The sequence below is a fragment of the Amblyomma mixtum genome, chromosome 2 (genome assembly GCF_055824585.1).
Source record: "Amblyomma mixtum isolate Tamu chromosome 2, ASM5582458v1, whole genome shotgun sequence".
NCBI classification, from domain to species: domain Eukaryota; kingdom Metazoa; phylum Arthropoda; class Arachnida; order Ixodida; family Ixodidae; genus Amblyomma; species Amblyomma mixtum.
The window spans coordinates 320,440,052-320,466,109 of NC_143013.1; the positions used below are offsets into that span (position 1 = coordinate 320,440,052).

At 48.7% G+C, this 26,058-nt stretch overlaps 1 protein-coding gene across 2 annotated transcripts in view; it reads right to left on the bottom strand.

The window, feature by feature from the left end:
• The window catches only part of LOC149365148 (dorsal-ventral patterning protein Sog-like), a 396,279-nt gene that overhangs the window by 92,708 nt on the left and 277,513 nt on the right, over positions 1–26,058 (bottom strand). For both annotated transcript variants that reach the window (XM_089575239.1, XM_089575238.1), the window contains exon 5: positions 8,228–8,345. In XM_089575239.1, coding sequence (XP_089431365.1) covers positions 8,228–8,345 — 118 coding nt within the window. The remainder of the gene's footprint in view (positions 1–8,227; positions 8,346–26,058) is intronic.

Sequence of the window (26,058 nt, forward strand, 5' to 3'; positions counted from 1 at the left end):
TAAATCGACGCTTTTTACGTACCATAAGCGTATGCTTACGTACGCTAAACGCAGGTATTTTGCGCGAGGTTATGCCATTTCTCACGCTCCCGCTTTTGATCAAAGCATTGAAGGCCCCGTCACACAGAAAATTCGGCGTCGGCGTTGTGAGCCAAAAAAAAATTGCTGAGGCTCAGCTTGGCTAAGCCTGGGGAATGTGAAGCATATTAGTGGCTATGCTTGGTAATACATGGCTTTCCTTGGTTGAATACTTGGTCATTTTAAGTAGTAGTAGTAGTAAAAGACTTTTAATCGACCATAATTTACAGGCCGAGCATTTCGACCGCCTGGGCGACCAGAAGCCGCTGTTCTTCTTTCCCTTCAGCGCCAAGCCAGTCGAGCCAGATGGTGATGGTTAGAGAGGGTAGGGGGAAGGAACCCGACTGCTGAGCAGCCGGGCAATAGAAGAGGCAATGGGCCAGGTCCGCATAGATACAGGGGCAGTTGGGACAGGAAGGGTCCGATCGATAGCGATAGAGGAAGAGGCGGGACGGGGTGATAACTGCATTCATCTGAATGTGCCGAAGAAGGCGAGACTCCGGCACCGTGAGTGATGGATGAGGGGGAGGGTAAAGGCGTTTGTCGAGGCGGAGCTCAAGGTAGACCTCTTTTATGGTGCGGCGAAGGGTGAGTCTCCCACCGTCCTCCGAGGGCTTGGGCCAGGGGATCAACGGTGCCCGGAAATGTGTGTCGCGGGCGAGCTGATGGGCCAGCTCATTGCCGTCAATCCCTGAATGCCCAGGGACCCAGCGGAGGAAAACGATGGAAGGCTGCTGTGCGGAGACCACTCGTTCGACCTCCTGTTGGAGAGAAGGGGTCAGGGTGCGTTTCTGTATGTGGTGTATAGCGGCTTGTGAGTCCGAATAGACTGTGTACTCTTGGAGAGAGGGAAGGAGGGAAAATGACTGGAGGGCATGCGCAATGGCGAGGACCTCGAGGGACAATGCGTCTGGAGGGTGTAGATACGGCCCGCTGGTGTGGGTTTCAGGAGCAGGGAGGTGTGGATGGTACAGGGCGTAGCAGCAGGAACCTCGAGGAGCCACGAAGGAGGCATCCCTGTAAGCTACACCCTGGGTATCAAAGAGAGGGGAATGGTGCTGTGCGGCCGCATGACGACATCCGGCGTGCAGGACGGGGGACATGTTGGTCGGGAGGGGAAGGATACGAAGATTGGGGGCGGGGGTGGGAATAGGAGAGGTAAACGGGGAGATTGGAATGGGCGAGATACCCGCTTGAGTCAATAACCACTGACCCTGACGGGTAAGGGAAAGCCGGGCAAGCTGCGAGTCACGATGGAGACTGAGAAGAGAACGAAGAGGATGGAAGAGGCCTGTGGCAAAGAGCTTAGTGGTAGAGGTAGTGATAGGGAGGTTGAGAGCTGCCTTGTAGAGGCCCACAAGGGCAGTCTCGAGAGCGTTAAGTTGAGTCTGAGTGAAGGAAGCGTAGGGTGCAAAGTACAAGACCTTGTTGAGGGCCAGCGCGTGGGCAACTCGGCACGCGTGAGCCTCGTGGAGACCTGAGCGTCGAGTGACCACGCGCCGCAGGAGGTGAGTTACAGAGTGGCAGGTGGTGACAGCGCGGTGAAGGCATTGCACATTCTTAGCCGCATGCAAAGGGAAGCCAAGAACTTTGCACTGTGTGACGACAGGAATGGGAGAGCCAGAAAGGTGGAGAGAGACGAAGTGGTTGTGTGAGCGCTGGTAGGAGGAATGGTTGAGAAGGAGAAGCTCGGATTTCTCAGGAGCAGGAGAGAGGCCAGCGGTGGTGAGAAAGGAGTCGATGAGATCTAAGCCACGTTGCAGGGTGTCCTGTACGTGACCGGGAGAGCCAGATGAACACCAGAGAGTGATGTCATCGGCGTAAAATATATGATGCAGGTCGGGAATTTCAGCTAGCTGGGAGGCGAGAGGGGCCATAGCGAGATTGAAAAGGGTAGGAGAGAGAACAGCATCTTGAGGAGTGCCACGGGTGAGGTGGTGTGGGTTAGACAAGTGGGTATCTACTCGAAAGCGAGCCACACGTTTAGAGAGGAATGAGCGGATATAGGAGTACATGCGGGAGCCACAATCCAAAGAGGCGAGTTGAGAAAGGATGTGATCGTGGCAAACACCGTCAAAGGCCTTGCGAACATCGACGGTCACAAGTGCGTCATTTTAATACAACCACTAGAAGCCTTCGTCGTGGGGGAAGACAACGGCATGGCTACAGCGGAACGCCGACTAACCCCGAGACGCGCGTTGGGTGAGCGCCTGGATTGCCACGGAAGCCGCGTCTGCCTGCCCGGTGGAGCGAGCGTTTCACCTACACCGAGTGTGAACGCGCGTTCGAAATGCGCGGGAATGCGCGGGTGTGACGGATAGGGGTCCCACGGCGACGGCGCGAGGTGGAGGCCGGCTCTCTCATCCGATGTCACGTGGTGTGACGTCACGGTGTCACGTGGGGGTCCCACGGCGACGGCGTGAGTGGTAGCTCTAGCAATATGCTTCGCATAAAATAGGGCGTCGTAGGGTGGTCCAGGTGGCCACCTGCCGGAGAAGCAACCTAGCTACCTATAGGTGGGCCACCTAGGTCGCATGACCTTATTGCGTCATCGCAACCTACCCATCGTTTGTGAGCAAACTGGCCACCGTGGCAGGTGCCTGTTAAATTAATGACTGATCGCGAGAGGTTGCTCGAGAAGACCAACTTGGGTCTCACAAGTCGTACCGGTGGTAGGCTGGCAGCACCTGCTATCGCAGGGCAATGGCGCATCCCTTAACCGCGACACCTTTGCGGAAGGGGTGGTGTGAAGACTTCCAGTTGCGTATGAGTGCATATTTGAGCATGACCAATACCGTACGTATACGGACATTATCTCATTAACACTATCGCGTCATATCCTTAAGGCGGAGCTTAAGTGCGCCCTCCAATTTATTTAGTTCACTTGGCACAATCCCACAAACAGCGCAAGCACACAAACATAGCAAGATCTTTTCTCTTTTATGCGAAGCATACTAGCCGCACAACCGAGCTCTTCCTTGCTGCGCCGCGCGCGGCCGCGTAGCTACCACTTGACCTACATCGGCGCACCACGTGATATGACGTCACAACAGCTGTGAAAGCTGGGGCTCAACTCGTGCGCTCGCTTGCGGACGCGCAGCCTCCGCCCGCGGTATGCTTCGCATCCTAGGCTTAACCATAAGCTAAGCCAGGACATTTTTCTCTTTCAAGTTTTATCCCCTAACCCCTTTCCCTCCGTGTAGGGTAGTAAACCGATTATTCTTCCGGTTAACCTCCCTGCCTTTCCTCTTCTACCTCCTCCTCCTCGCAAGATCTTTTAGGCTGTATATGGATCGGAAAAGTGCTTTCGCACTAAGAAAAGAGACAAGCCAGCCAATGCTGTCCAAAGCGTCGCTAACGCGGGAGGATCACGGGCTAGAGCTACGGCTCGCCAAGCAGCAAAAGCAAGCAAGGAACGTTGAGCGCAGTGCCCCGTACAACATTCGGCAGAGACACTTCAGGCGGCTTACGTCTGAGAATGCGAAAGTATTATAGGTCCATGTCGCATTTGTTCGAGTTTTGCGTTTACCATGTGCTGCGTCATGCTACGTTGCGGAATTATTATGAGTCATGAGATATGACTATGACTAAGCGTCTTGACCACGCATACTTTGTACAAACACTGTACACTCTACATTACGCTACTTGTAAAGTGATGTTAGGATACGACGCAGAATGACTACGATTGATGGCGTTCGTGGGTCATAGCACGGCGTGTTCGCTTGCATGTGACATCGTACCTCGGTGTGCTGTATCATCCGAATTTCGTTCCGCAGAAGGCGGCGGCCGGCTTTTGTGCTGAAGGGACGTATAATATTAATGGGACATATAATAAGAGAAGCGACGTGGAGAAGCGCGGAAAGCGGCCAGGGACGCCGAGTCCGGCTGGATGGATGGATGGAAAAAAACTTTATTGTAAACAAGGAGGGCTAATTACGGCTACGCTGCGAAAGCAGCCAGAGGAGGTCCCCTCGGCCAACTCGAAGAACGTGCAACGAGACAAGGCCCATTCGTCAATTTGCCAAGCCGGTCCAGCAGTGTATTCAACAGTTTCACCCGCTCTACACAACGAGCCGGGCTACATGATCTAATATAGGCGATTTATTCGGCGTAATTTTATCGAAATTCAACCACAGCGACTGCGGTTGAGCCACCGCTGTGGATGATATGAGGATAACAACAGCCGTTATTCAAGCAAGTAAACTAGTATTAAGATAACACAGGATTCGTGAACAGGAGCGGAAGAAGAGTAGCGGATACAGGCAGGGGCTAAGGGCGCCCAGGATGGCCATGATCTCGGAGCGAAGACCGGAGAGAGGAAATAAAAGCTGCACGTACTTAACGACATGGGCTGCCGAGGAAACTGCAACGACGGGAGAAGACCTGGAACACGGCACTCCGTGCGGCACGAAGAGGGAAAAGAGGAACGCTGCCGGGAAGCGCCTCTGTCAGACATCGATTGTGGGAAGCCTTAACGAACCCCGGACGGGTAACGACATTACCGCGCGTGTCGACAACGAGCCAGCTCCATCGGCGCCATCGGGATTGACCAATCTGCCAGTGGAGGCCATTCTGATGCTGTCAGGCAGGCAGAGAACTGCAGTTCTGTCGACTGACGAGAGAGCTTGCCGTTACAAGCACGGTGAGCATTTCGTCAGACCGCTTACTGATAAGCATAATATAGGTTCGCGAGGAAAGAAAGACGCAGTAGCTATCTCACTGGGGGGTGAGCACCCGAATATCGCCTCCAGGGAATAGATGAGGCAGGGAGCGATGAGGGGAAGAGAGTAAGAGATGCCGCGGTGGAGCGCTCCGTATGCGTTACGACTTTTTGGGGCTCCTCAACCCGCTCCTTACCGCGGGAAAACAGGTGATTTCATGGTAGTTTAGTAACCCCCAAATTTTTAATTGTTGCTTTATTGCAGCACGTCACACTGTCGCTAAAAGCGCTCCATTTTTAATAATATAAAGAAAATGTTATAGATTGCTTGTCAAGAAAAAAATAGTTGGCTAGATTTGAGACTGGCAGAAAATTTATCAGTTATTAAATATATATATATATATATATATATATATATATATATATATATATATATATATATATGCCGCCGCGGTGGCTCAGTGGCTATGGTGCTCGGCTGCTGGCCCGAAAGACGCGGGTTCGATCCCGGCCGCGGCGGCTGAATTTCTTTGGAGGAGAAATTCGAGGCCCGTGTACTGTGCGATGTCAGTGCACGTTAAAGAACCCCAGGTGGTCGAAATTTCCGGAGCCCTCCACTACGGCGTCTCTCATAGCCTTAGTCGCATTGGGACGTTAAACCCCATAAACCAACCAACCAACCATATATATATATATATATATATATATATATATATATATATATATATATATATATATATATATATATATATATATATATATATATATATATATAAGGGATAACAAAATCTTCAAGGCAACTGATTAAAAATATAATAAGTTGGGGAAGTCACATTGAAAAACTTAACAGATTTATTCAACGTTTCGACCAGGGACTGGTCTTTTTCAAGAATGATCATACAGTGCATGGAAGGGTCTTCTTATAGCAGTGAACATGGCACACACAGGGCTTGAAAAAGAAAAATGAGAAAAAATCAAAGGGGAAAGAGGAAGACAGCCGAGACACGAAACCCAAACGCCAAGGTGCGCCAGCAAAGGCGCCGCCGTGAAAGAGGTGAAAGAGGGTGGTGGGCCTGGGCGGGCACGCGACTAGTTAAGGGAAAAAAAAGCGTAGGGGTGGTTAACAAAAGAAGGCAAGTGCCTGCCAATTGTGTGCGTAAGTATCGCCTCTAGCCACCTCTGTGTGTCCCCGCGCGACTCCAGAAGAAAGCACGAGAACGCACAGGTTGCGGTTGAGCTAAGTGTCTCCACGGCCCGTGGAGACACTTAGCTCAACCGCAACCTGTGCGTTCTCGTGCTTTCTTCTGGAGTCGCGCGGGGCCACACAGAGGTGGCTAGAGGCGATACTTACGCACACAATTGGCAGGCACTTGCCTTCTTTTGTTAACCACCCCTACGCTTTTTTTTCCCTTAACTAGTCGCGTGCCCGCCCAGGCCCACCACCCTCTTTCACCTCTTTCACGGCGGCGCCTTTGCTGGCGCACCTTGGCGTTTGGGTTTCGTGTCTCGGCTGTCTTCCTCTTTCCCCTTTGATTTTTTCTCATTTTTCTTTTTCAAGCCCTGTGTGTGCCATGTTCACTGCTATAAGAAGACCCTTCCATGCACTGTATGATCATTCTTGAAAAAGACCAGTCCCTGGTCGAAACGTTGAATAAATCTGTTAAGTTTTTCAATGTGACTTCCCCAACTTATTATATATATATATATATATAAGCAGACAAGGACAGGAGAATGAGGGGCTCGTTTTACATATGAGAGAAGTCAACAGCCACAGAAACCAAGGGAACGCAGGGGATTTTCTTTTTACGTTTATTTACTTTGCGTTGTTGATCAATGGAAAATACTACTGAATGTGTTATCGTTTAAAGAGAATTCATTAGAAAAGCAGAAGAAAAAACAACCGCATACCGCCGGTCGGAACCGAACCCACGACCTCCGAACCGGCGGTATGTGGTTGTTTTTTCTTCTGCTTTTCTAATAAATTCTCTTTAAACGATAACACATTCAGTAGTATTTTCCATTCATCAACAACACAAAGTAAATAAACTTAAAAATAAACTTAAACTTAAAATAAACTTAAACTTAAAAACTTAAAAAGATGTGGCCGCACTTCGCCTTCAGAGGCATGTATGGGGTGCACCCTCTCCTCTCTTTCTTCGTCTGTTTCCCCCTCCTTGGGTTTCTTTTCTCTCTTATCTCCCTTCCTTTCGCGCTTTTCCCCCCGATTATTATTTTTTGTTTTTTGCCTCTGCTCTCCCAACACCGACACAACCACTTTTTAGGTCCCTTTTTTCCTTTTCGACCATCTGCCTCAGCAGTTCGGCCGCGTTCCCCTCGGCCGCTCCCCTCTGCCAAAACAGGGGCGGCCTTTGGCTGAACGGTGACGTCGTGCATCTCCTCTGCACGTTCATTCGCGCGGATGTCCCCCGTGCGAGTACCGCCTTAAGGGGCACTAACATATCAAAATCTGGCCAGGGCCACAGCCGAAATTAGAATTGGAAGAAATGAACCAAAAATCGATGTCCAGCCATAACTGACCGTGCCCGACAAGATGGAGACCTCCAAATTTGATTCATGTAATTTTAAAAGTTTGGCCCGGGCCACCCCCGAAAATGTAGTTCATGGCTTTGAGATTTGCGCCAGCTCGTTGCTATGGTGTAGCTTGTGGCGTCACCATTTACGTCACCGTACTTTCGTACGTCAACATCCGTTTAAACTCTGTTAAGCCCCATCTAATTTTTAGCAACGACTACCAGAGCCGAACACAGACGAAAACAGATGGCAGCGCGCCTCTCAGACGTATCTTGACGACAGCAGCCATTATGGAACAGCTGCTGAAGCAACATTTATTTAGCGGATGAATGCCACAAAGCGGTTTCTGCCATAATAAACAAGACGGTCTGCTATTGTCTTGTGAGTAGCGCAGGCTAGCGGCGAGCAGACAGCCGGACGTATGCTCGTTATTAAGGTGAAAGCCTTTAATGGCTCATATACTGTCGTCCGTTAACAAAGCGTGTCACACGCGTTTAACTCGGGAACTAAAAGAGGTAGACGAAACTCAATGGTTGCTTCAGATAGAGGAGGAAAAAATGAACCTAAAAGCCAAGTTTGATGACTGCAGATTAATTAGTTAATTAATTATAGGCCAAAATGTCGAAATTGCGTCGAAATAACTGGGACGTCGATATAGCCACGGGAACAGTGTGACGTCACATCCACCGGAAGTCGTCACGGAACAGTGAAAATTGTCACAGAATGGTCGGGAAAACGTCGAATTTGTGTCAAATTAGATGGTAAAATGTGCAATTAAGCGTAATTAACATTTATGATCCCCGGAAGATGTATAATTTGGGTATCGATATAGCCACGGAAACGGTGTGACGTCACATCCACCGGAAGTCGTCACGGCATAGTGTCCTCGACTTTCGACTCTCAACACTTCAGTTGCTTTAGTTGCCAAAGTGTCCTCGCAATTTTTGCCGGCGGTACCTGTTGTGGTAGACTCCAATGTGCAGGTCCTTCTTGATGTAGGTCAGGTAACCGACGGCAGCAACCGCGGTGGCCACGGTGGGGTACGAGCCGCGACCCGTCAGCAGGGCGGTGAACTCTGCGCAGAGAACATGAGATCACGGCTCACGAAGCATCGCCTAACGCGTGAAAGGCATTTGTACCAAGAGAGCAAGTTTGTCAGCGCTGCTTCATCGCTCATGTGAATTGTGTGGACAGGATTGCCTACACTCGCAAATCGTTCGGGAGTTAAGTGGAAGCGACGAAGAACAGCGTGCACTGCTCTCATTCGCTCGCTCGCCACCGTGACAGGGCGCGAAGCGGTCGCCTGGCGCTCCACTCCACTGTCAGCAACTTGCGACACGAAGCTCACGGTTTCATTACGATGACGTCATAGACGCATTGCTAAGGAAAGAGACATTAAAGCTCTTTTATATCAATCTGTAGTGTGTACACAATTACGATAACAATGCTGCCTCAAGTAGTTACAGCTGCTCGAGCGCACGCAGAGCAGAAAAGAAAAAGAAAAGACCGCTGTTGTTATGAAAAGCATAGCGAAGGGCCCATCGTCATTTCCTCACGTGTGCTGCGCAAGTGGCGCTAAAATTGTACGCAGAGGAACGGCTAACTCAAGAAAAGAATTGAAAAAGTTTTTATCCCTCTAATAAAAAAAATTAGAGATCACTGGGGCGACCCGCGTTGGGAGAATTCGAAAGCTCTGACGCCTCCTCGGCACTCGTGGACTCTCTTTCCCTCTCTTTATCATTTTATTTTTGTTTGTTAATTAATTTAAATACTGAATTAGCGTAGTTACCATATGCTTTAATTACAGATTGATTTATTTACTCTGATTATACCTTCCTTTATCTCAATCAACCATTTTGGGTATCCAAATTTGGCGCCGTGGTTGCTTTCCCGTCCAATTACAATATCCCCGTCCAGCCTATTCAACCGTCTAATGGTTTTGCTGATAATTAATTAAATAATTAATCTATGTCAATTAAACTTTTTGTTCCATTAATTATCACTCATAAAATGCATTTCAACTGATTTCACTTTATTTTCACTCCTTTGACTATTGTTGCACTATTTTGCCGTCCACGGCTGTTTTCCCATCCACTCACTTTATCGACGTCCACGCTATTTCGACGTTTTTTTCGACATTTCTGGGTCTAATTAATTAACTAATCATCCTACCGAGATATCTTTTTTTTCGCGCACCAACCTCCCATCACCCTCTTTCGATTACAACCACTCGTTTGATGCTACCTCATCTGAGAACATCACAACTTCTGCGAACACGTTTTGCGGACACGTTTTGGTGACACCACCCCGCCTTCATAGCCTAGAAATGCTTTAGCATTAATAAAAAGGACTATCCGGTCAGTCGGTCCTTAGTGGGTAAATGCGCCAAAAGTAAACTCATGTGAAAAACGCTATCAAGCAATGCTCTCGGCTTTCCTATGCATAACTGAGTCCATCACTGGCAATAAGGCGCCGAATGGCTGTCTAAGACGAAGCCATGAACCGGAGACGAAGCCGGGACGCATCCCCTAATATCCCCAGTGGTGCGCGCAGCAGCCTCCCTCCCCAGATCCGGCCGCACTTCCTCCACGCGACAAGTTCGTGATCAGCTGGACGGCGTAGTTGAAGCAGGCGGCGCCGCACCAATGCACACATTCACCCGCCCGAGCGGCCGTAATTGCCAGGCTGCGAAAGGGAGGAGTGGGCAAGAGGGGAGTTGCGCCGAGCCGAGAGTTGGTAAACCGACCTCTTTCCACGCGCCCGTGGCGCTGCTGCCCACACGACAGCGGCGGGAGATTTTAGAAGGCGGACTGTGTGTAATCATCCGCGTTTGCAGAGCACAGCAGACGACACCCAAAAGCGGTGCTTTGCTAAGGAAAGGAAATGACCGAGTAATTGTCTCGGTGGGCTCCTCAGCCGCACCGTAAGGGAAGAGATAAAGGGGCGAGTGAAAGAAGAAAGGCAGAAAGAGCTGCCATAGTGGAGGCCTCCGGAATAATTTCGACCACCTAGCCATCTTTAGAGCGCATTGACAAGCGTGGCCAGGTTCTCAGCCGGGTTCTCTGGGCTCAGTACTGAGCCATCGCGGCGGGAGAAGCGAATACAAGAAATTAAAAGAGGCAAGCAGGTTACCCGGAGGAGGAAAGGCAGGAGGGGGTGTAAAGGGGAAAAGGATGACCGACGCCAAGCAATCTCAGGAAAGGGAACAGTCGCTGTGGCCGAGAAGTACCTTGGCGGGCAGCCCATGCATAGCGCTTGCCCCTCACAGCTAGAAGCGCAGCACGCACAACGATGGAATTGTAAAAGAGGCGAAGAAACGAACACAACACCACGTCTCCATAACAGACACGAGTGGCCGAGCCAGGGCTGCCAGCCACAACCATGAAATGTCGGCTCTAAAGATAAAGCAAAAACAGCAAAAGAAAAAGTTGGCGGTTCACTCTCAAAAGAGCGCTTGAAATGTGAACACAATGAAAATGATACGACGACAGGAAGCAGGTTTGCCTACCGCGGCGCTTAACGTACCGGCAGACAAAGTGTAGAGTGGAGTATCCCGTGAGGCAAGCGCTCCTGCGTCGGAACACCTCTCGCGCAGCTCTGGATGCAAATACTTGAGTTTCAAGCGAGACTCCACGCATTCTCATTGCTTCATTGCTCGAGCTGCGCTGCACAGCGCGCTTCTTGTAGGTCTGCGGCGGCTACCCGTGAACATTAGCAGTTGAGAGGTGAGATGCCTGCCTTAAAACTTCACACACGCTGTAGTGAACCAGAAGCCCGTCAGTAAGGTGAAAACTCAGCGCGAGACCTCCACCTTTACAGAGCGAGCCTAACTTAGCAGAAGTACTTCTTAGGTGATTCACATTTTCATCGTTGTGTAACCTATCCGCCACACTTTCGTCTGATGATGACACGAACACACCCGTCGACGCTCTTTTCTTAGACTGAAAAAGCTTTCGACAAAGTTTCTCATCAACGCCTCTTATTTAAACTTTCGCGCCTAAACCTCCACCCACTAGTATACGATTGGCTCCGGAATTTTTTGACTAACCGCCAACAGTTTGTATGGGCTAACAATAATGCATCTTCCATCTCCCCTGTTACCTCCGGCGTACCTCAAGGCACGGTTTTAGGACCTCTACTATTTTTAATTTACATCAACGACCTCCCAAGTAATCTATCTTCCACCGTTCGTTTGTTCGCCGACGACTGCGTCATCTACCGGAGCATCACTTGTAACAGAGACACTTACCATCTGCAGTGCGACATAGGACTTGTGGAAGAGTGGTGCGCAAACTGGCTGATGTCTTTAAACGTTAATAAAACGACGCTAGTATCATTTCATCGTCGTCAATCGTATCCTACTCCCAATTACACCCTTCGCGGTTCCATGATAACACACGCATCTTCATATAAATATTTAGGTATTAGCTTCACACAGGACTTCTCTTGGACCACCCACATAATGAACATAACCAACGAAGCTAACCGTGTTCTTGGTTATCTAAAGCGTAACTTGCGTTTGGCACCTGCTTCCGTAAAACTGTCCGCCTATTTAACTCTTGTCCGTCCTAAACTAGAATATTCATGCTCAATCTGGGACCCCCAACAAATTAACCTAGCCAAAACCCTTGAGTGCATCCAGAGCCGCGCGATAAGATTCGTATATTCTGATTACTCATATCATACGAGCGTAACAGCATTGAAAACAAAAGCTAACCTCCCCAGCCTTGAATCCCGTCGAAAAATAGCCAGACTCTGCCTTTTCCACAAGTTTTATCATTCGCATTTCAGCCAATCCGTTATCACCCCTGCATACCGCCTTTCACTTCGCATCAGTCATCCGAAAGCCGTTCATACACCTCGAGCATCTACTTCTGCGCACCTAAAATCATTCTTCGCCCAGACCGCAAGAGACTGGAACAACCTCCCCTCTGAAGCTTTCAACCATCCTGGCCTGGAATACTTCAAATCATTCATCACCGATTTTTTTTTTTTTCAATGATATGTATGCCCACCCCTCATGTGATGCCCCTAGTGGGCCTTTGAGGTACTAATAAATAAATAAAAAACTTAGTCATATAGCGGCATCGTCTGCCAACGCAGACGCACACCTCCACTCCACGTGTCCCGTGCTTAGTAGACCATCCGTCGGCGGCTCGCGCAGCGCATTTGCATTCGCCGTTTCTGCAGCCCGTCTGGTAGCTGTGCCAAGGCCGCGTCTTAATTATTATGCGCCGACCGCGCGTCGCTCCGAACTAGGCAGCCGGAAGAGTACTGGGTGGCTTTTGGGGTGCCCACTCCCTCCGTCCCGCCGCTGTCTGGCCCACGTACCTTCGGGACGGCTTTGTAAAAATGTCCCTATAAAGGTAACGCGTTTCGCATCTCCACGATGCCGGATTTGCAAGGCAGGAAAAACAGAGACCATTGTAGCGCCCTCTGTATATGCCTACACAACATCGCTATTATGCAGCAGGGGTTATTGTCCTGCGCATGCGCACTGGCGCTGCGCATGCCCCTAACGGATAGGGACAACTTATTCCGAAAGTCCCTATAGTGAGATACAACTCAAGAAGGAAGCCGCTTTTCCTCTTCAAAGGAACCCCCTTCCAGCCAACAGCGTCGACCGATTCCCATGACCCTGGTAGCGTGACCGTGAACGGAGTGGCATATGAAAGGGGATATAGTCTCCTCCCTCCAAAGTCAGGAACAGTCCCCTCCCTGCATTGTCACGCTGGCAGGGTTATAAGAACCGGCTGAGGCGATTGGCAGGAAGCAGCTCCTCTGATGGAAAAGAGCCGTTTTGTTCTTGATCTAGTAAGTGCCCCCCGTGTGAAGTAGATCTCAGTTATAGAGTAATTACTAATCAGCATGCACTCGCTACCGCCCAGTGAAGATTCCCTCCCTGAGAGGAAATGTCCACTAGGCGGTAGCGAGTGCATGCTGATTAGTAATTACTCTATAACTGAGATCTACTTCACACGGGGGGCATTTTGGGGCACCGAGTTATGTTGTAGTAAGTTATATCTTACTAGATCAAGAACAAAACGGCTCTTTTCTGTCAGAGGAGCTGCTTCCTGCGAGGCGTTCCTACGAGGCGGAACGTCATGATGTCGGGCGGACAAGCATTGCGGTCATACAATGTTTAATGGGGACTCCAGAGCTGAGGATTTATTTTCTATACAATCTGCAGTTCTTCTACATCCGGTACACGAGCAGTTCACGAAGACAGCCGCACATACGACTTTGTACGGAAGCAAGCGGCGTCAGCTGAGTACGTCGTGATCGATAACTCCCAACCCACCTGCGCCTGCTCAGCCGACCGCTGGAGTCGGCACCAAACTGGCGACCTCGTGTTGAGCAACAGAATGCCGCCACACTGCAAAAGGCGATTCGCCTCCGGATGAACTGTCCGAACTGCCGCTGGAGTGTTGGATGATGAGGATGACCCTCACTGTGAGCCTTCAGAACAGCCTTTTCGTATCGTATTAGTCTTGACCACTTAAGGTTCCTCAACGCGCACCGACTCTCAGCACACGGGCAGTTTCAAGCATGAAATGGTTTTAGCTCCTAACTAAGGTGGACATAGTCCTGAACCGCGCCGAACATGCTGCTGGACATAAGGCCGAACGCGAAGCAGTACCTGCCATAAACATTCCGAAAATTTTCTGTTATTCCGGTTCTGTTATTCCGGTTATAGTTTCTTTTTCTTTTCCATGTCATTTCGCGCTGCTCGTTTTCTGTTTGCACTTTGGTATTATTGCTCAATTTGTGTTCTGTAACTTCTGTTCTGTATCCACTCCTGCTTGGGCCTCACGGCCTGCAGTATGCCATAAATAAATAAAATAAAGTAATAAAGGTTATTCCGTAGAAAAAAAACCTGACCCCAGTAGCCCCGAGAACAATTCGAACCAGCACTGGCAGAAACAGAGGAGTCTCGTTTCTTGATGCTTCAGGCCAATCGGTCATTTGTTTTGACTAGTATAACTTCTTGCTACGTGTCGTTAACAGTAATCTCTATGCTTCATCCGTTCGTTCTGCGTTGCCACCGCGGCCATGCATTGGAGCTGGATCACCCGTGGAGCTGATCACTCGTATCACTCGTGAGGCTCGCCTGTGTCGCAGCAAGGGGTAGCCACACAAGAGAGCGAGGAGGCAGTCAAACCTCTCGCTGAGGCCCATGAAACGGGTCCGAATGTCACGGCGACAGCATGTAGCATTTCCACAAATAACCGTTTATTCGCAGGTGCCGTACGTGATGTTGCTAACATCACGTACGGCATGGTTAGTGGTCTTGCCTTGCTTTCAGCCCTTTGCCGCGCTGTCCCTTTCATCTTTTGTCTCGGCCATCGCCGCCACGATCGCACAAAAGAACCCGGCAGAGAAAAGCCGACCGACCTGATCGTTAAAACTTTCCTGCATTCTGTGACGACACGATTTCACGAGGACAGACTCTAGACACCGAGCAGCAATCCCCCTCTTAACAGTTTTTGTGTGCTCCGAACTATAAGGTAACAGACCTTTTGGGCTCATGGGCGGTACAACCAGTACACCATGGTTCGAAAAGATCATGTGGATGTCTAAAAACTGCAGGGAGTCCCCGGAGGCATTTCATGGGTAAAAGCTAGACCTTTACCATGTTGACTGAACTGAAATAAAATCTTATTCGCCATATCCTGGAACGTCATAGCGTGGTGTTTGCTCAAGAGAACTAAAAAATCATCCACGTACGTAAAAACTTTCAAAACCTTCCTGCCATCTAGGGCAGCTGCCAGTGACTGGTCAATACGTGAAAAAAAAGATGTTGGTTAATACAGGTGCTACATGTGAACCAATGCATACACCACGGCGTTGCAGATAATGATCTTTGTGAAATGAAGTAACAGTAGTGCTAAGGTAAAACTCCAGAAGTGTCATAAAATAATCTAGGGACATGCCTGCAGAATTCTGGAACGCCACTTTTCCGCCACATGCCTTCTTCTACGCCACATGTCCTTGCCGATGTGAACAATTCCGCGTGCGGTACGGAGTACAAGAGGGCTTCGACATCCAGAGAAAACGCGAATCCAATTGAGTGGTTGTGCCCCAAATACTCTGTGACATCTTTTGAAATCTTTGTACCCTTTAAAGTGTTGCAGAATTTCTCCTAAAGACGAGTTCATAAACCAAAAACCTAATATTTTGAGATCTCCACATCTCTCCTCGCCTCCTCGCGCGATTTGCGACCAACGACGGCTCTCGCCGAATCAAATAACTAAGCCGTAGCCTCGTTCAACCGACAATTTTTCAACTTACTTCTTTTCATACAAAATATTATTTTGAGCTGTGCTTGCCTTTTCACCAGTTCGTGTAACAAATGAAGCTACTGCGTCCATGTCTCAAAAACCATAAAACCACTGAAATGAATAGAAACGGGCATTCAACTACGGCAGACTGTCAGAACAGAAAGACCGTGCGGTCGAAAGTATAGGTCCAGCTGGCACGAAGCGCTTTGTCTTCCCCTCACGTTGCAGACGAAGACTCGATTTTGGATGCCTGGGCCAGACCCCGGTGTGCTACCAGCCCGGAATACCACTTGAACGGGTATGCTGCCGGCTTCAGTCACGTCCGACACACGCCGGCTCGAGTGCAAAAAGGGCGGCACTGAGTTCTCAAAATAACAGATAAACCAATTCCAGCTGTGTGTGGGTCACGAAAACAAACCAACAGAAAATGAAGATGTTTTACTTTCTTTTTTGGGCGTGCAGGCAGAAAACTGCAAAGACCCCGATGCATACCGAGCCGGTCGTGGCACAGCATTTGCCCAGCACACTGTTTTACTGCCGCGGAGTTTTCTCAAACGCCGCAGGTCATCCATGCACACGCGAGTATCCGGCTGGCTACTGCTCCCGCCTGCCCACGCAGCTGGCACACCACTGCCCCCCCATCGAAAAGAGTCATGGAGGGGCGCACTCGTTGCCAAATTAAGCAAAGCATACAGTGCAGGAAACTATAGCAACGGTGCAAACCATGTTCCAAACCCGCCAACGAGATTTCCATGCTCGTGCCAGGCTTCCACTTTGCACCCGGAGAATGAACGGAGACGCTGCGACTGCATTTCCGTCCACGAACCGGTGTGTCTATTCGTTCAGATGCATTCAAAAGACAAGAAAGTTCTACGAAGAAGACAACAGCATATATCACGTTGAGTGACTTTCAGCGACACATATTTCCCTTTCGTCCTACGTAACAATTATCTGTCAGTTGTGAATTATCTTTACGGTAACCTACTGCCTGTATTCCTTAAGAGGAGTTTCTTTCGCACCTTTTGATACATGCAACAGCGAGGGATAGACGTATTAGTTCCATACGTGTTAACACACATTCGTTGCAAAATGTCTCCTCCACATTCGTTAGTACGAGTTATTTTTAGTACGTGAAAGGTGCGCGCGCTCTAATTAGCTGAAACAGTTTTTTACACGTGGTTCATGCGCTTAAGGCATTATTGTTGATTGGTAAAAGCGAACACGAGACAAGAGAACATTTTCATTAACAAGTGAATTTTCTGCTTACAACTCACTCTTCGGAATCGGTTTCTTCTTTTTTGTTCCCAGTAGTTATTCAGCTTTATGCAAAGAAATTAGCACGAAGAACAAAGGCAAAGGACAACGGAGGAGACGCATGTGAGGGTTAACAAGGGCTTGTTAATCGTCTCATGTGTGTCCTCCGTTGTCCCTTTTCTTTGTTTTCTCGCGCTAATTTCTTTACATAATGCATCACTAACTAGCCCGACAGCATGCCCTTAGTATTCAGCTTAAACCTCGAACTTTATTACTACCCTCTTATATGTAAAATTCGCTCAGCAAAAGATTAATAAGCGAGAATAAATAATTGATTTAAGTCAGGCGTGTTCTACAGCTCTTACACTCTCTTGAATCTCCGCGTACAAATATTGCAGAGGTGCTTGTTTCGATTGTTTTGTTTATTTTTTTTTACGAAAACAAAGCGAGAGCATCTCTTGACAAGAAACAGGGAGACTCCACCACCGGAATGCGGCTGCTCGGAGGGGAAGGCGTTCTCGAAGTAGAAGAAAAATGTTTGGCGAAGAAAGACTGGCACGTTAAATTGAATTCAAGAGATAAAATAGTTGTGGATAAAAATTACACTGCAAAACAATTTACCGAGGACAGAATAAAAACGATAAAATAAACAAAAGAATCGCATGAGTGGAAAGCAATAAAGAAGGTTAACATAAAAAGGCATAGCAGAAAAATAACATGCAGTTGAATAACTATAGGCAGAAAGAGGTGATTTGTAGAAGTAGATATCATGAGCACAAAGAAAAAGCGCTCCCTTCGAGACGTCAAAATTCTCGCTCGTTGCACGCAAACGGCCATTCAGAGTCTTTTATCCGGACATGTTTTTATTTCTTTGTGTTTAATGGCGCCAACGCATACTTCCTCATTTTGTCAGCTGCACCCGTGAGCGCAGCTTAGCGGAGAACGGTAACATAAAGAAAGGTGAACACGAAGGAACAGGGAAGAAACAAAGAAACCGGGGCGAGAGGAAGAGGGCGGCCATTCTGAGTTTTTCTCTTATGTTGTGCCGCGCTGTCCTCGGTCTAGATAAGGAGCCGGCCTCGCTCATCACTGCCACACGCCGAGCACTGGTGGTCGCTCGGACTAGACGCTATTGTTCCGGAGTAATGAGCGCGTCACCGGCAGCACGCGCATCCCCGACCTCCCCTCCGCAGCTCCCCTCTTGCGTCGAGCCGCAGTCCCAGCAACCCTGCGAGTTCGTAGGAAAGCCTACGAAGCTTTTTCGCGAGCTTGACGTGCCGTTTCAAAGCGTGACGGAAGGGAGCGGTTATTTCTCGCCACACCTATGAGCGGCATAAGGAAAGCGCACCAGTGGTATAATCTGAGGCTGCTCAATTAAGCGTCGTTCCAGATCCCGTCACAGCTGGGAAATATTTAGACACGAAGTGCGGCTCACAAGCATAATCATGACGCCCGCATGGAGCTGGTCGCCCCCGCGGTGTTGACGCCGCGTGGTTTGCACCGTCCCCAAGGCGTCTGTTTTGGTTGGAGTCAAGCGCAGCGAACTGCCTCTCTCTGTTGCGTGCGAACAATTCACTGCGCAAGATGCTGCGTATAACACTGTCGCAACATGCCGCCAAACCGCTGGAGGCACGGCCAGTCAAATGTTTAGGCGAATCCCCCAAGGTAGAGCAGATTTGTAATGAGAGGGTAGGGTAACTGGCGTTGGCACCCACCCAAGCGCAGCCATAGGGTTATACAGCTTCCACAGAAACAGTCTACGCACACGCCCCACGGAATGCGCGTGCGATGGGTGGGGACGTCCATTCGCCACAGTAGACTAAGTGAAAAAAATTCGTGCCCATGCTTCGGCCCGTACACGACTCTACCTCGAATCGGAGAACTTCACTCCGTGAATTAGTTATAGCATCCCTGCGGTGCCCAGAAGCCATGCATGATGTGGGCCTGAAGTCTTGATATGAACACTAATGGAAGCTTTGTGTTTGCATCCTCAGTGTTTATTTTTCTCTTCTCAACATTTTTTTTTTTGCATTCCCTTCTTTTTGTTGCAAAGCATCGAGCGAGAGGGGGTGGAATTTCGACATAACCCAGACGATGGCGAGGCACTGCTTCTCGGTCGTCGAATGGTTAGCCTCGTCCTTCGACACAGAACCCTAGAGCACGCCATTACTTTCTCCACTCCGTCGCTTTTCTGAACGAGGACGGCGCCTACGGTCAGGCTGCTTGCACCGCTATGAATTCAGTCTCAGACATTTCATCAAAGTGCCCGAGGACAGGAGGGGACTGTAAACAACGCTGAAGATTCTTGAAAACTTACGCTTGCGGCGCTTTCCACTTAAATAGCACGTCTGCCTTCGCCAGTTGGGTCAGAGGTTAGGTTATGCGCGAAAAAGTTTTGACACGTATAGTCGGTAATGTTCCCACAGTCCGAGATACCTGCGCACAGCTTTCTTATCGGCATCGAGAGGGAACTGTGCAACAGTAGCCGTTTTCTGCGGGACTGGGCGTACTCCATCCTTGCTTACGATGTTACCTGGAAACAGCAGGTCTTCAGAGGCGAAGTGGCGCCTCTGTGCTTTCAAGGTTAGCCGGGACGACTTCATTGCTTCCTGTACAGTTTGAAGCCTGTTCAGGTGGTAATCAAAGTTCGAGGCGAAGACAACGATGTCATGTAAGTATACTAGACAAGTCTGCAACTTCAGACCTGCCATCTATCTATCCTTCCGTATCTATCCATTACTCGCTGTAACGTTGCTGCATGGCACGGAACAGAGTCCAAATGACATCAACTCGAACTCGAAGTCGCCATCCGCCGTGATGAGTGCGGTTCTCTCTCGGTCTCTCTCATCGACTTCACTTTGCCGGTAGCCGCTGTTGAAGTCCATCGAAGACAAGTACTTCTCGTTGCACAGCCGGTTCATTGTGTCGTCAATGAGGGAGAGGGAGTAGACATCCTTCTTGGTTATGTTGTTCAAGCGGCGGGAATCGATGCAGAACCCAAATGCACCGTATTCCAGTCCAGAATAACCGGTGCCGCCCAGGGTCACTTCGAGTGTTGGATGACTTCGTCGCGAAGCATTTCTTCCAGTTGGTAGCAGATGGTTTGGCGTTCTAGCGGCGACACCCAGTAGGAGCTTTGGCGGAGAGATGTTGGGCGTGTTCGTCGGTGACAATGCGATGCTTGGCAATTGGTGTTTGTCGGATCTTCGACGACAACGAAAAACACTCGCTGTAACTTTAAGGATGGGTGCGGATCCCCTCTTGTAGTGCTGGATGGACGTTGAAGGTGGATTGGTCGGAGAGGGCGAAGGTGCCTCCAACGTAAGATATTACTTACGGTGGGCTACATGCCTCTCAGTAATTTAGGAGCCTAAAATCAATAGTTAAAAAGTTAACTCTTGAGTATTAGTTAATCAGGCTGTTAGTTACCACGTCTTAGCTGTATTCTGATGTACTACACCGCTGGCAATGCTATGCCTAAAAGAGAGCTCCTCTAACTCAAAAAGCCTAAATTCTAAAAATTGTGTAAAGTCTTAAGTGAAGCACTCTGTATATGCGCTCTGCCAACGCGCGGAAGCGGCACGGTGAATGACAAACTTGTCCAGCTTGCTCGGATTGGTGGAAACGTTTTAAGGACGTTTGTATATGCAAAGTAATGTAACTACGGTGAATTGGATGGGATTCGAACACACGACCCTTGTTTGCGAGACGGGCACGCCACCCATAGGCCACAAACGCTTTTTTTTCTTCCAACATAGTATTTGCTGTGCGAGGTTATGCATTTACCGAAGGGGCCATAAACAGATTATTTACAAATATCTCAGCTAGTGGCTGCACTGCACTAGCTAGACAGAAGAGAACTAAAATGGCGGCAACGATAGACACCAAATCAACAGCGGGAACCAGCCCGGTAGAAAGTCTCGTTCATCATAAATCTCCCTGAGCTGGAGCATCATTCGGCTGAAACGGCTTCTGAGTGAAACAAGAGGTTCAGTATTGGGGTCTAACATGCGCGTTTTCCATAGGCTGTGAAGTCCAATGAGAAAAAAAACATGTCATGGGTCGTAAACAGGTTGAGTGGCCACAAGGTAACGTACAGTGTAGGAATTTAAATAGCGTCCTTTGCAGCACATCCCAAAACAAAATCGCATCCTTGCAGTTGATAGAACAGTGTTCAATGGTCTGAGGTACATCGCGCAGATGACAGTTTACAGTTAACGCGCTGTGGTATTTGATTTGCTGTGGGGAATTACGGACATGTACTGATGCGTGCATTGTTAATTATAACTATGATAATTAGTGATTAGGTAATTCAACCAGATTAACTCTACTTCTGAGATGGTTCCTTGTACTTGAACGGCTTGATGCGTGTGTATGTGTGATGTATCGATGTGTCAGGTGCGATTCGGGCATTACCAATCAGGAAAAGAGAGAAAGAGGTATGAACCAGCCGCGGGCCCGCACAGTGCGCCACCGCGTGGTGATGCGATGCTACTTTGACATTACGTTTCGTCTGTTCGGCACAAAGTTTCCATCCGTCGCGGAGTGCACCTAGGGGCGCTGCCATCCCGTTCATTTGCAGACAAAGCAAAGCTACACGCCCCCCCCCCCCCTTCCCTCCCCGCGCTCGACTGCCTGATAACGCTGCCGCGTTCTATACTCTTAAAGGCGAAGCTTAAGCGCCCTCCATCATTTCTGTTCTTCTTTTGGGTTGACCTCTTCTTTCCAGGTGGTGTCGCTGAGGTAGAGATGTTTTTTGGTCTCCACGCTAAGCTGGTAGAGTGCGTTTTTCAACTTTGGGGGCGAGTCTGCGGCACCTCCTGGTTCGCTATAAACGAGCGGTAAAGCCATGGCAGTTTGTTGTATCAGCGACGAATCGCCATTCCTCTGACGCATATTTTCACGGTAGCAGAGAACTCGTTCGTAATAAGCGAGCGTTCGTTATATCTAAGGCCGTTATAAGTGGGCTCTACTGTAAACGTCTGTACAGCTGATGTCCCGCTCTCTAAGCGTAGGGCCAGAAGGGGACTTGTGCACACAAAGCGGAAGCACGGCACCCCACGAGCAATGCGCATTCCATGCGAATAATGCAGCGTCCGCGTATCCTCCCTCCCTCTTCCACCATGGACGATTGGAGACGCCGCTTCCCAGCATTCTTCTTCTGCTCCCAACCAAGCCTGCCTGGTTTGGGAATGCGCAAACGAGGTTACTTTCTCTCGGAGGAATTCACGTGGTCTCCTCATTCTGCGAAGCCTCGCGGGTACCCAGACGTTCGGGTTGTTCGTCGAATAATGAGGCAAGGGCTTCCAGCCCATGCTTGCTCATAGATAAAGGACGCGCGCCTGAATACAGATTTCATACACGGCAAATCAGCTAGGAATTAAATCCATGCAAACTGCGAGGATGCTTAGAATGACAGCGGCCGAGCAGGGAACACGTAGTCCACACACGGAAAGCGGCGCCTGTTTCCTCTGTGTTCGTTGTTTTTTTTCGGCGCTGCTTCGGAGTTTCTACATACTGTCAGCTAGGCCGACACACCACTCATGTATATAAGAGTGCCAGATGTTCAGCCCTTGTGTTGGAGGTCACGTGACGCAAGCACTATGTCAGGTTTCCTACAGTGGGCATTTCAGCAGAGCGCGCCGCTATAACATTTAAAAACATGGTCTTTGAGGTATGAAGATCGCTTTTGTGGCATAGTAATACTGCAGTGATGCGGATGCCAGGGAACGCGGGAATCGAATGAGCTAGTACACTGGTTAACGAAATTGTAATATTAGATAACGTTTAACTGTTTCGGTCAGGTGCGTGGCTGCAATGAGAGATTTGTTGCTGGACATTAATAATTGCCATATCATTGTTGTTTTAATTTCTAAAAATCGATTGCCCTTGGCGATGTGGCTGAGCAAAGTCTGGGTATTTCGCGCGCCATTTGGAAACCGCGCGTTTTTTGAACCAGCGCAGCAACCAACGCCCACCGCTTCACGTCACCCGGCGACAAAGGTAACGCGCCCATAGCTGCTCCGGCCGGGCTGGAGCAGCAGGTGGCAGCGGCGAGCGCCGGATACCAGGCGGTGTAGCGTTTCTCTGTCCCGAGTGGTACTATACTGCGACAAAAGCCTCCAGGACATGCAGGCTGCAACCGAAGCCTTTTGTTAACCGACGACATGAGACATCTGCACAGTGGGGCGCGATGAAAGTCGTCACGTGAGGCAGTGAAACGAGGCGATCGCTGATAAACGTAGTCCTTATCATGCATCAAGATCGCTTTTCATGTGCCGTGGAGATTTTCGCATTAGACAGCACTAAAATCCATCATTTGCCGCGTTTGCATGAATTCGAAAGAGTGCGGGTTCAATTCCAATTTTCATTTCTTTCGCATTTATTTTACAGAAAACACAAAACACTTTTTGGACCCATAGCCAACGACTAGTTCGGGCCCAAGCACACAAAATACATAAAAGCAAATTCAAAAACGGCGGACTTATACAGAATAGCGTAAACGTAAAAACAAGATTAAAAGCAAAGCAGTCTAAATAAAACTAGTAGATAACATTCGCAGAGACAAAAAAAAAGAAAGAAAACATGATACGCTTTGAAAACATGATACGCAAAGAGAACTTTCGGACATCGAGTGTGAGTACAGACTATCGTGTTACATACAAAGTACATAATAACAGAAAACTATCATAAAAAAGGAATTTCAGGTTAAATAAATTATTTCAGTTAAGTGTTTGTTAAACATACCACCAAAACTGTGTGAGTTTTTCGGAGAGACGGGTATTGCCTTCCAGATTTTTACCCCAGCAGGCTGCACTAGACGCTCACCATATGCATTGCGGATGGGAGGGAGGATGAAATTGCCGAAGGGGAGGTTTCTAGTGGACCCAAGCGGTAGTGAGGGTTGAGTCTGTTACTCAAGAGAGTGGGTTTGAAGAAGGAAAGGCGCGACCCATCCTTCACTTTCTTTCTCAATGTATATTGATAAACTACCATTCATGACCTCAGAGAATCTGGCATATGCGCTCCACCCCATTTTTATTCTTCTAGTTATTTCCCTTTCATGACCCTGATCAGCTGTCACTTGCTGCCCTAAGCATACATGGTCCCTTACTACTTCTAGCCCCTCGCTACTAATTGCGAACTGCTCTTCCCTAGCTAGTCTGTTGAACATTACTTTGGTTTTCTGCATGTTAATTTTTAGACCCACCGTTCTGCTCTGCCTGTCTAACTCATTAATCATGTTTTGCAGATCATCTCCTTAGTGACTCAGCAAGGCAGTGTCATCAGCGAATCGAAGATTACTGAGGTCTTCTCCATTAACTGCTGTCCACAACTATTCCCAATCCAGGCATCTTAATCTCTCCTGTAAACAGGCGGTGAATAGCATTGGCGAGATCTCGTCTCCCTGCCTGACACCATTCCTTAATTAAATTTTATAGCGGACTTCTTTAGGTACAATGGTAGCTGTGTAGTCCTCATATACATCTTCTAGTATTTGAAAATAACACTCTTCTACACCCTGATTCCGCAATGCCTGCATAACTGCTGAGGTTTATACTGAGTCGAATGCTTTCTCGTAGAGCTGGATATATTTTGCGCATTTCTCTGTCACCTGATTGATAGCGTGAATATGGTCTATTGTCGAGTATCCTTTACGAAAGCCTGCCTGATCATATGGCTGATTGAAGTCTAAGGTTGTCCTGACCCTATTAGCGATTACCTTAGTAAATACCTTGTAGGCAACAGACAATAAGCAGCTCGGTCTGTAGTTTTACAAGTCGTTGACGTCTTCTTTCTTAAGAGTTCAGATTATGTTAGCGTTTTTCCAGGCATCCGGTACGCTCCAGGTCATGAGCCATTTCGTATACAGGGTCGCTAGATTTTCTAGCACAACCTCCCCCCCCCCCCCCCCCCCCCCAAGAGATCTGCTGTTACCTCAACCTCACCAGCTGCTTTCCCCCTTTACATTGCTCCTAAGGCTTTTTTTACATCCTCCTTCGTTATTGACGGGATGTCCCATTGCTGTGCTCTACTGCCTCTCTCATTAACGCTCTGATTACATTGGCTACTATATAGATTTATGTAGAACTCTTCGGCTACTTTAATTATCTGATTCCTGTTGCTAATAACATTTCCCTCTTTGTCTCGTAGCGCATACATCTGGCTTTTACCTACGCCTAGTTTTCTGTTCGCTGCTTTTAGGCTACCTCGGTTCTTGCATGCTAGATTTTCTCCAAGTCAAACTTCCTTATGTCGGTTACCTAGCGCTTATTTATTAACTTTCATAGCTCTTCCAGTTCTGTTCTGTCCGTAGGGTCAGACGCTTTCATGCTTTGGCGTTTCTTAGTTAGACCTTTCGTCTTCTGAGATAGCTTGCCTGTATTCTGTCGAACCATCTTACCGCCTACTTCTAGCGCACACTTCGCAACGGTTTGATTTGGTTTATCAGAGTCTAACGTCCCAAATAGACTCAGGCTATGAGGGACGCCGTAGTGGAGGGCTCGGGAAATGTCGACCACCTGGGGTTCTTTAACACTGACATCGCACAGTACACGGGTCTCTAGATTTTCACTTCCATCGAAATTCGGGCAGTATGATAGCTGTGAGATTATCCTTCATTCTTTCAACATTAAGATCGTCTCCCTCAGTTAGGGCAGAATATATGTTCTGCAGCGATATGCTGAATTCCTCTACTTTCCCTCTTACAGCTAACTCGTTAATGGGCTTCCGCTTCATCGCACACGTACATGCACTGTGCGGCGTCAGGAGGAGGAGAAGGAAACAACTTTATTACAAAAAAAAAAAAAAATCTTCCAGGGTGGTCCCCTACTGGTCCAGGAGTCCACGGCCTAGTGCTTCACGTAAAGCCCGATCCACCAGCCATTTCTGGCCGGCGGGCTGAGCGGTGCGTAAAGCAGCCTCCCAGGAAGAATAAGTGGGATTGGGGATGGGGGGTACTGCCTTTGGAGAAGGACATTCTCAAAGGTAGTGGAAAAGTGTGGATCTGGGCACGCCACAGGTGGTACAATCAGGAGGAAAGGTGGGGTGAAAGCATGAGAGAAGGTGGGGGGAAATAAAACAGCCTAGTCTGTAATTGTCGCCATGTGGCGCTGGACGAGGGCGACAAGGTACTGTGGGGTGGTGGCAGTGTCATGCGGCTGAATTTGTAGAATTTTTGTGATTTGATGATATGTAGAGAGGACCGATGAAGATCCCCACGTGCACGTTGAATGCACGTTCAAGATCCCC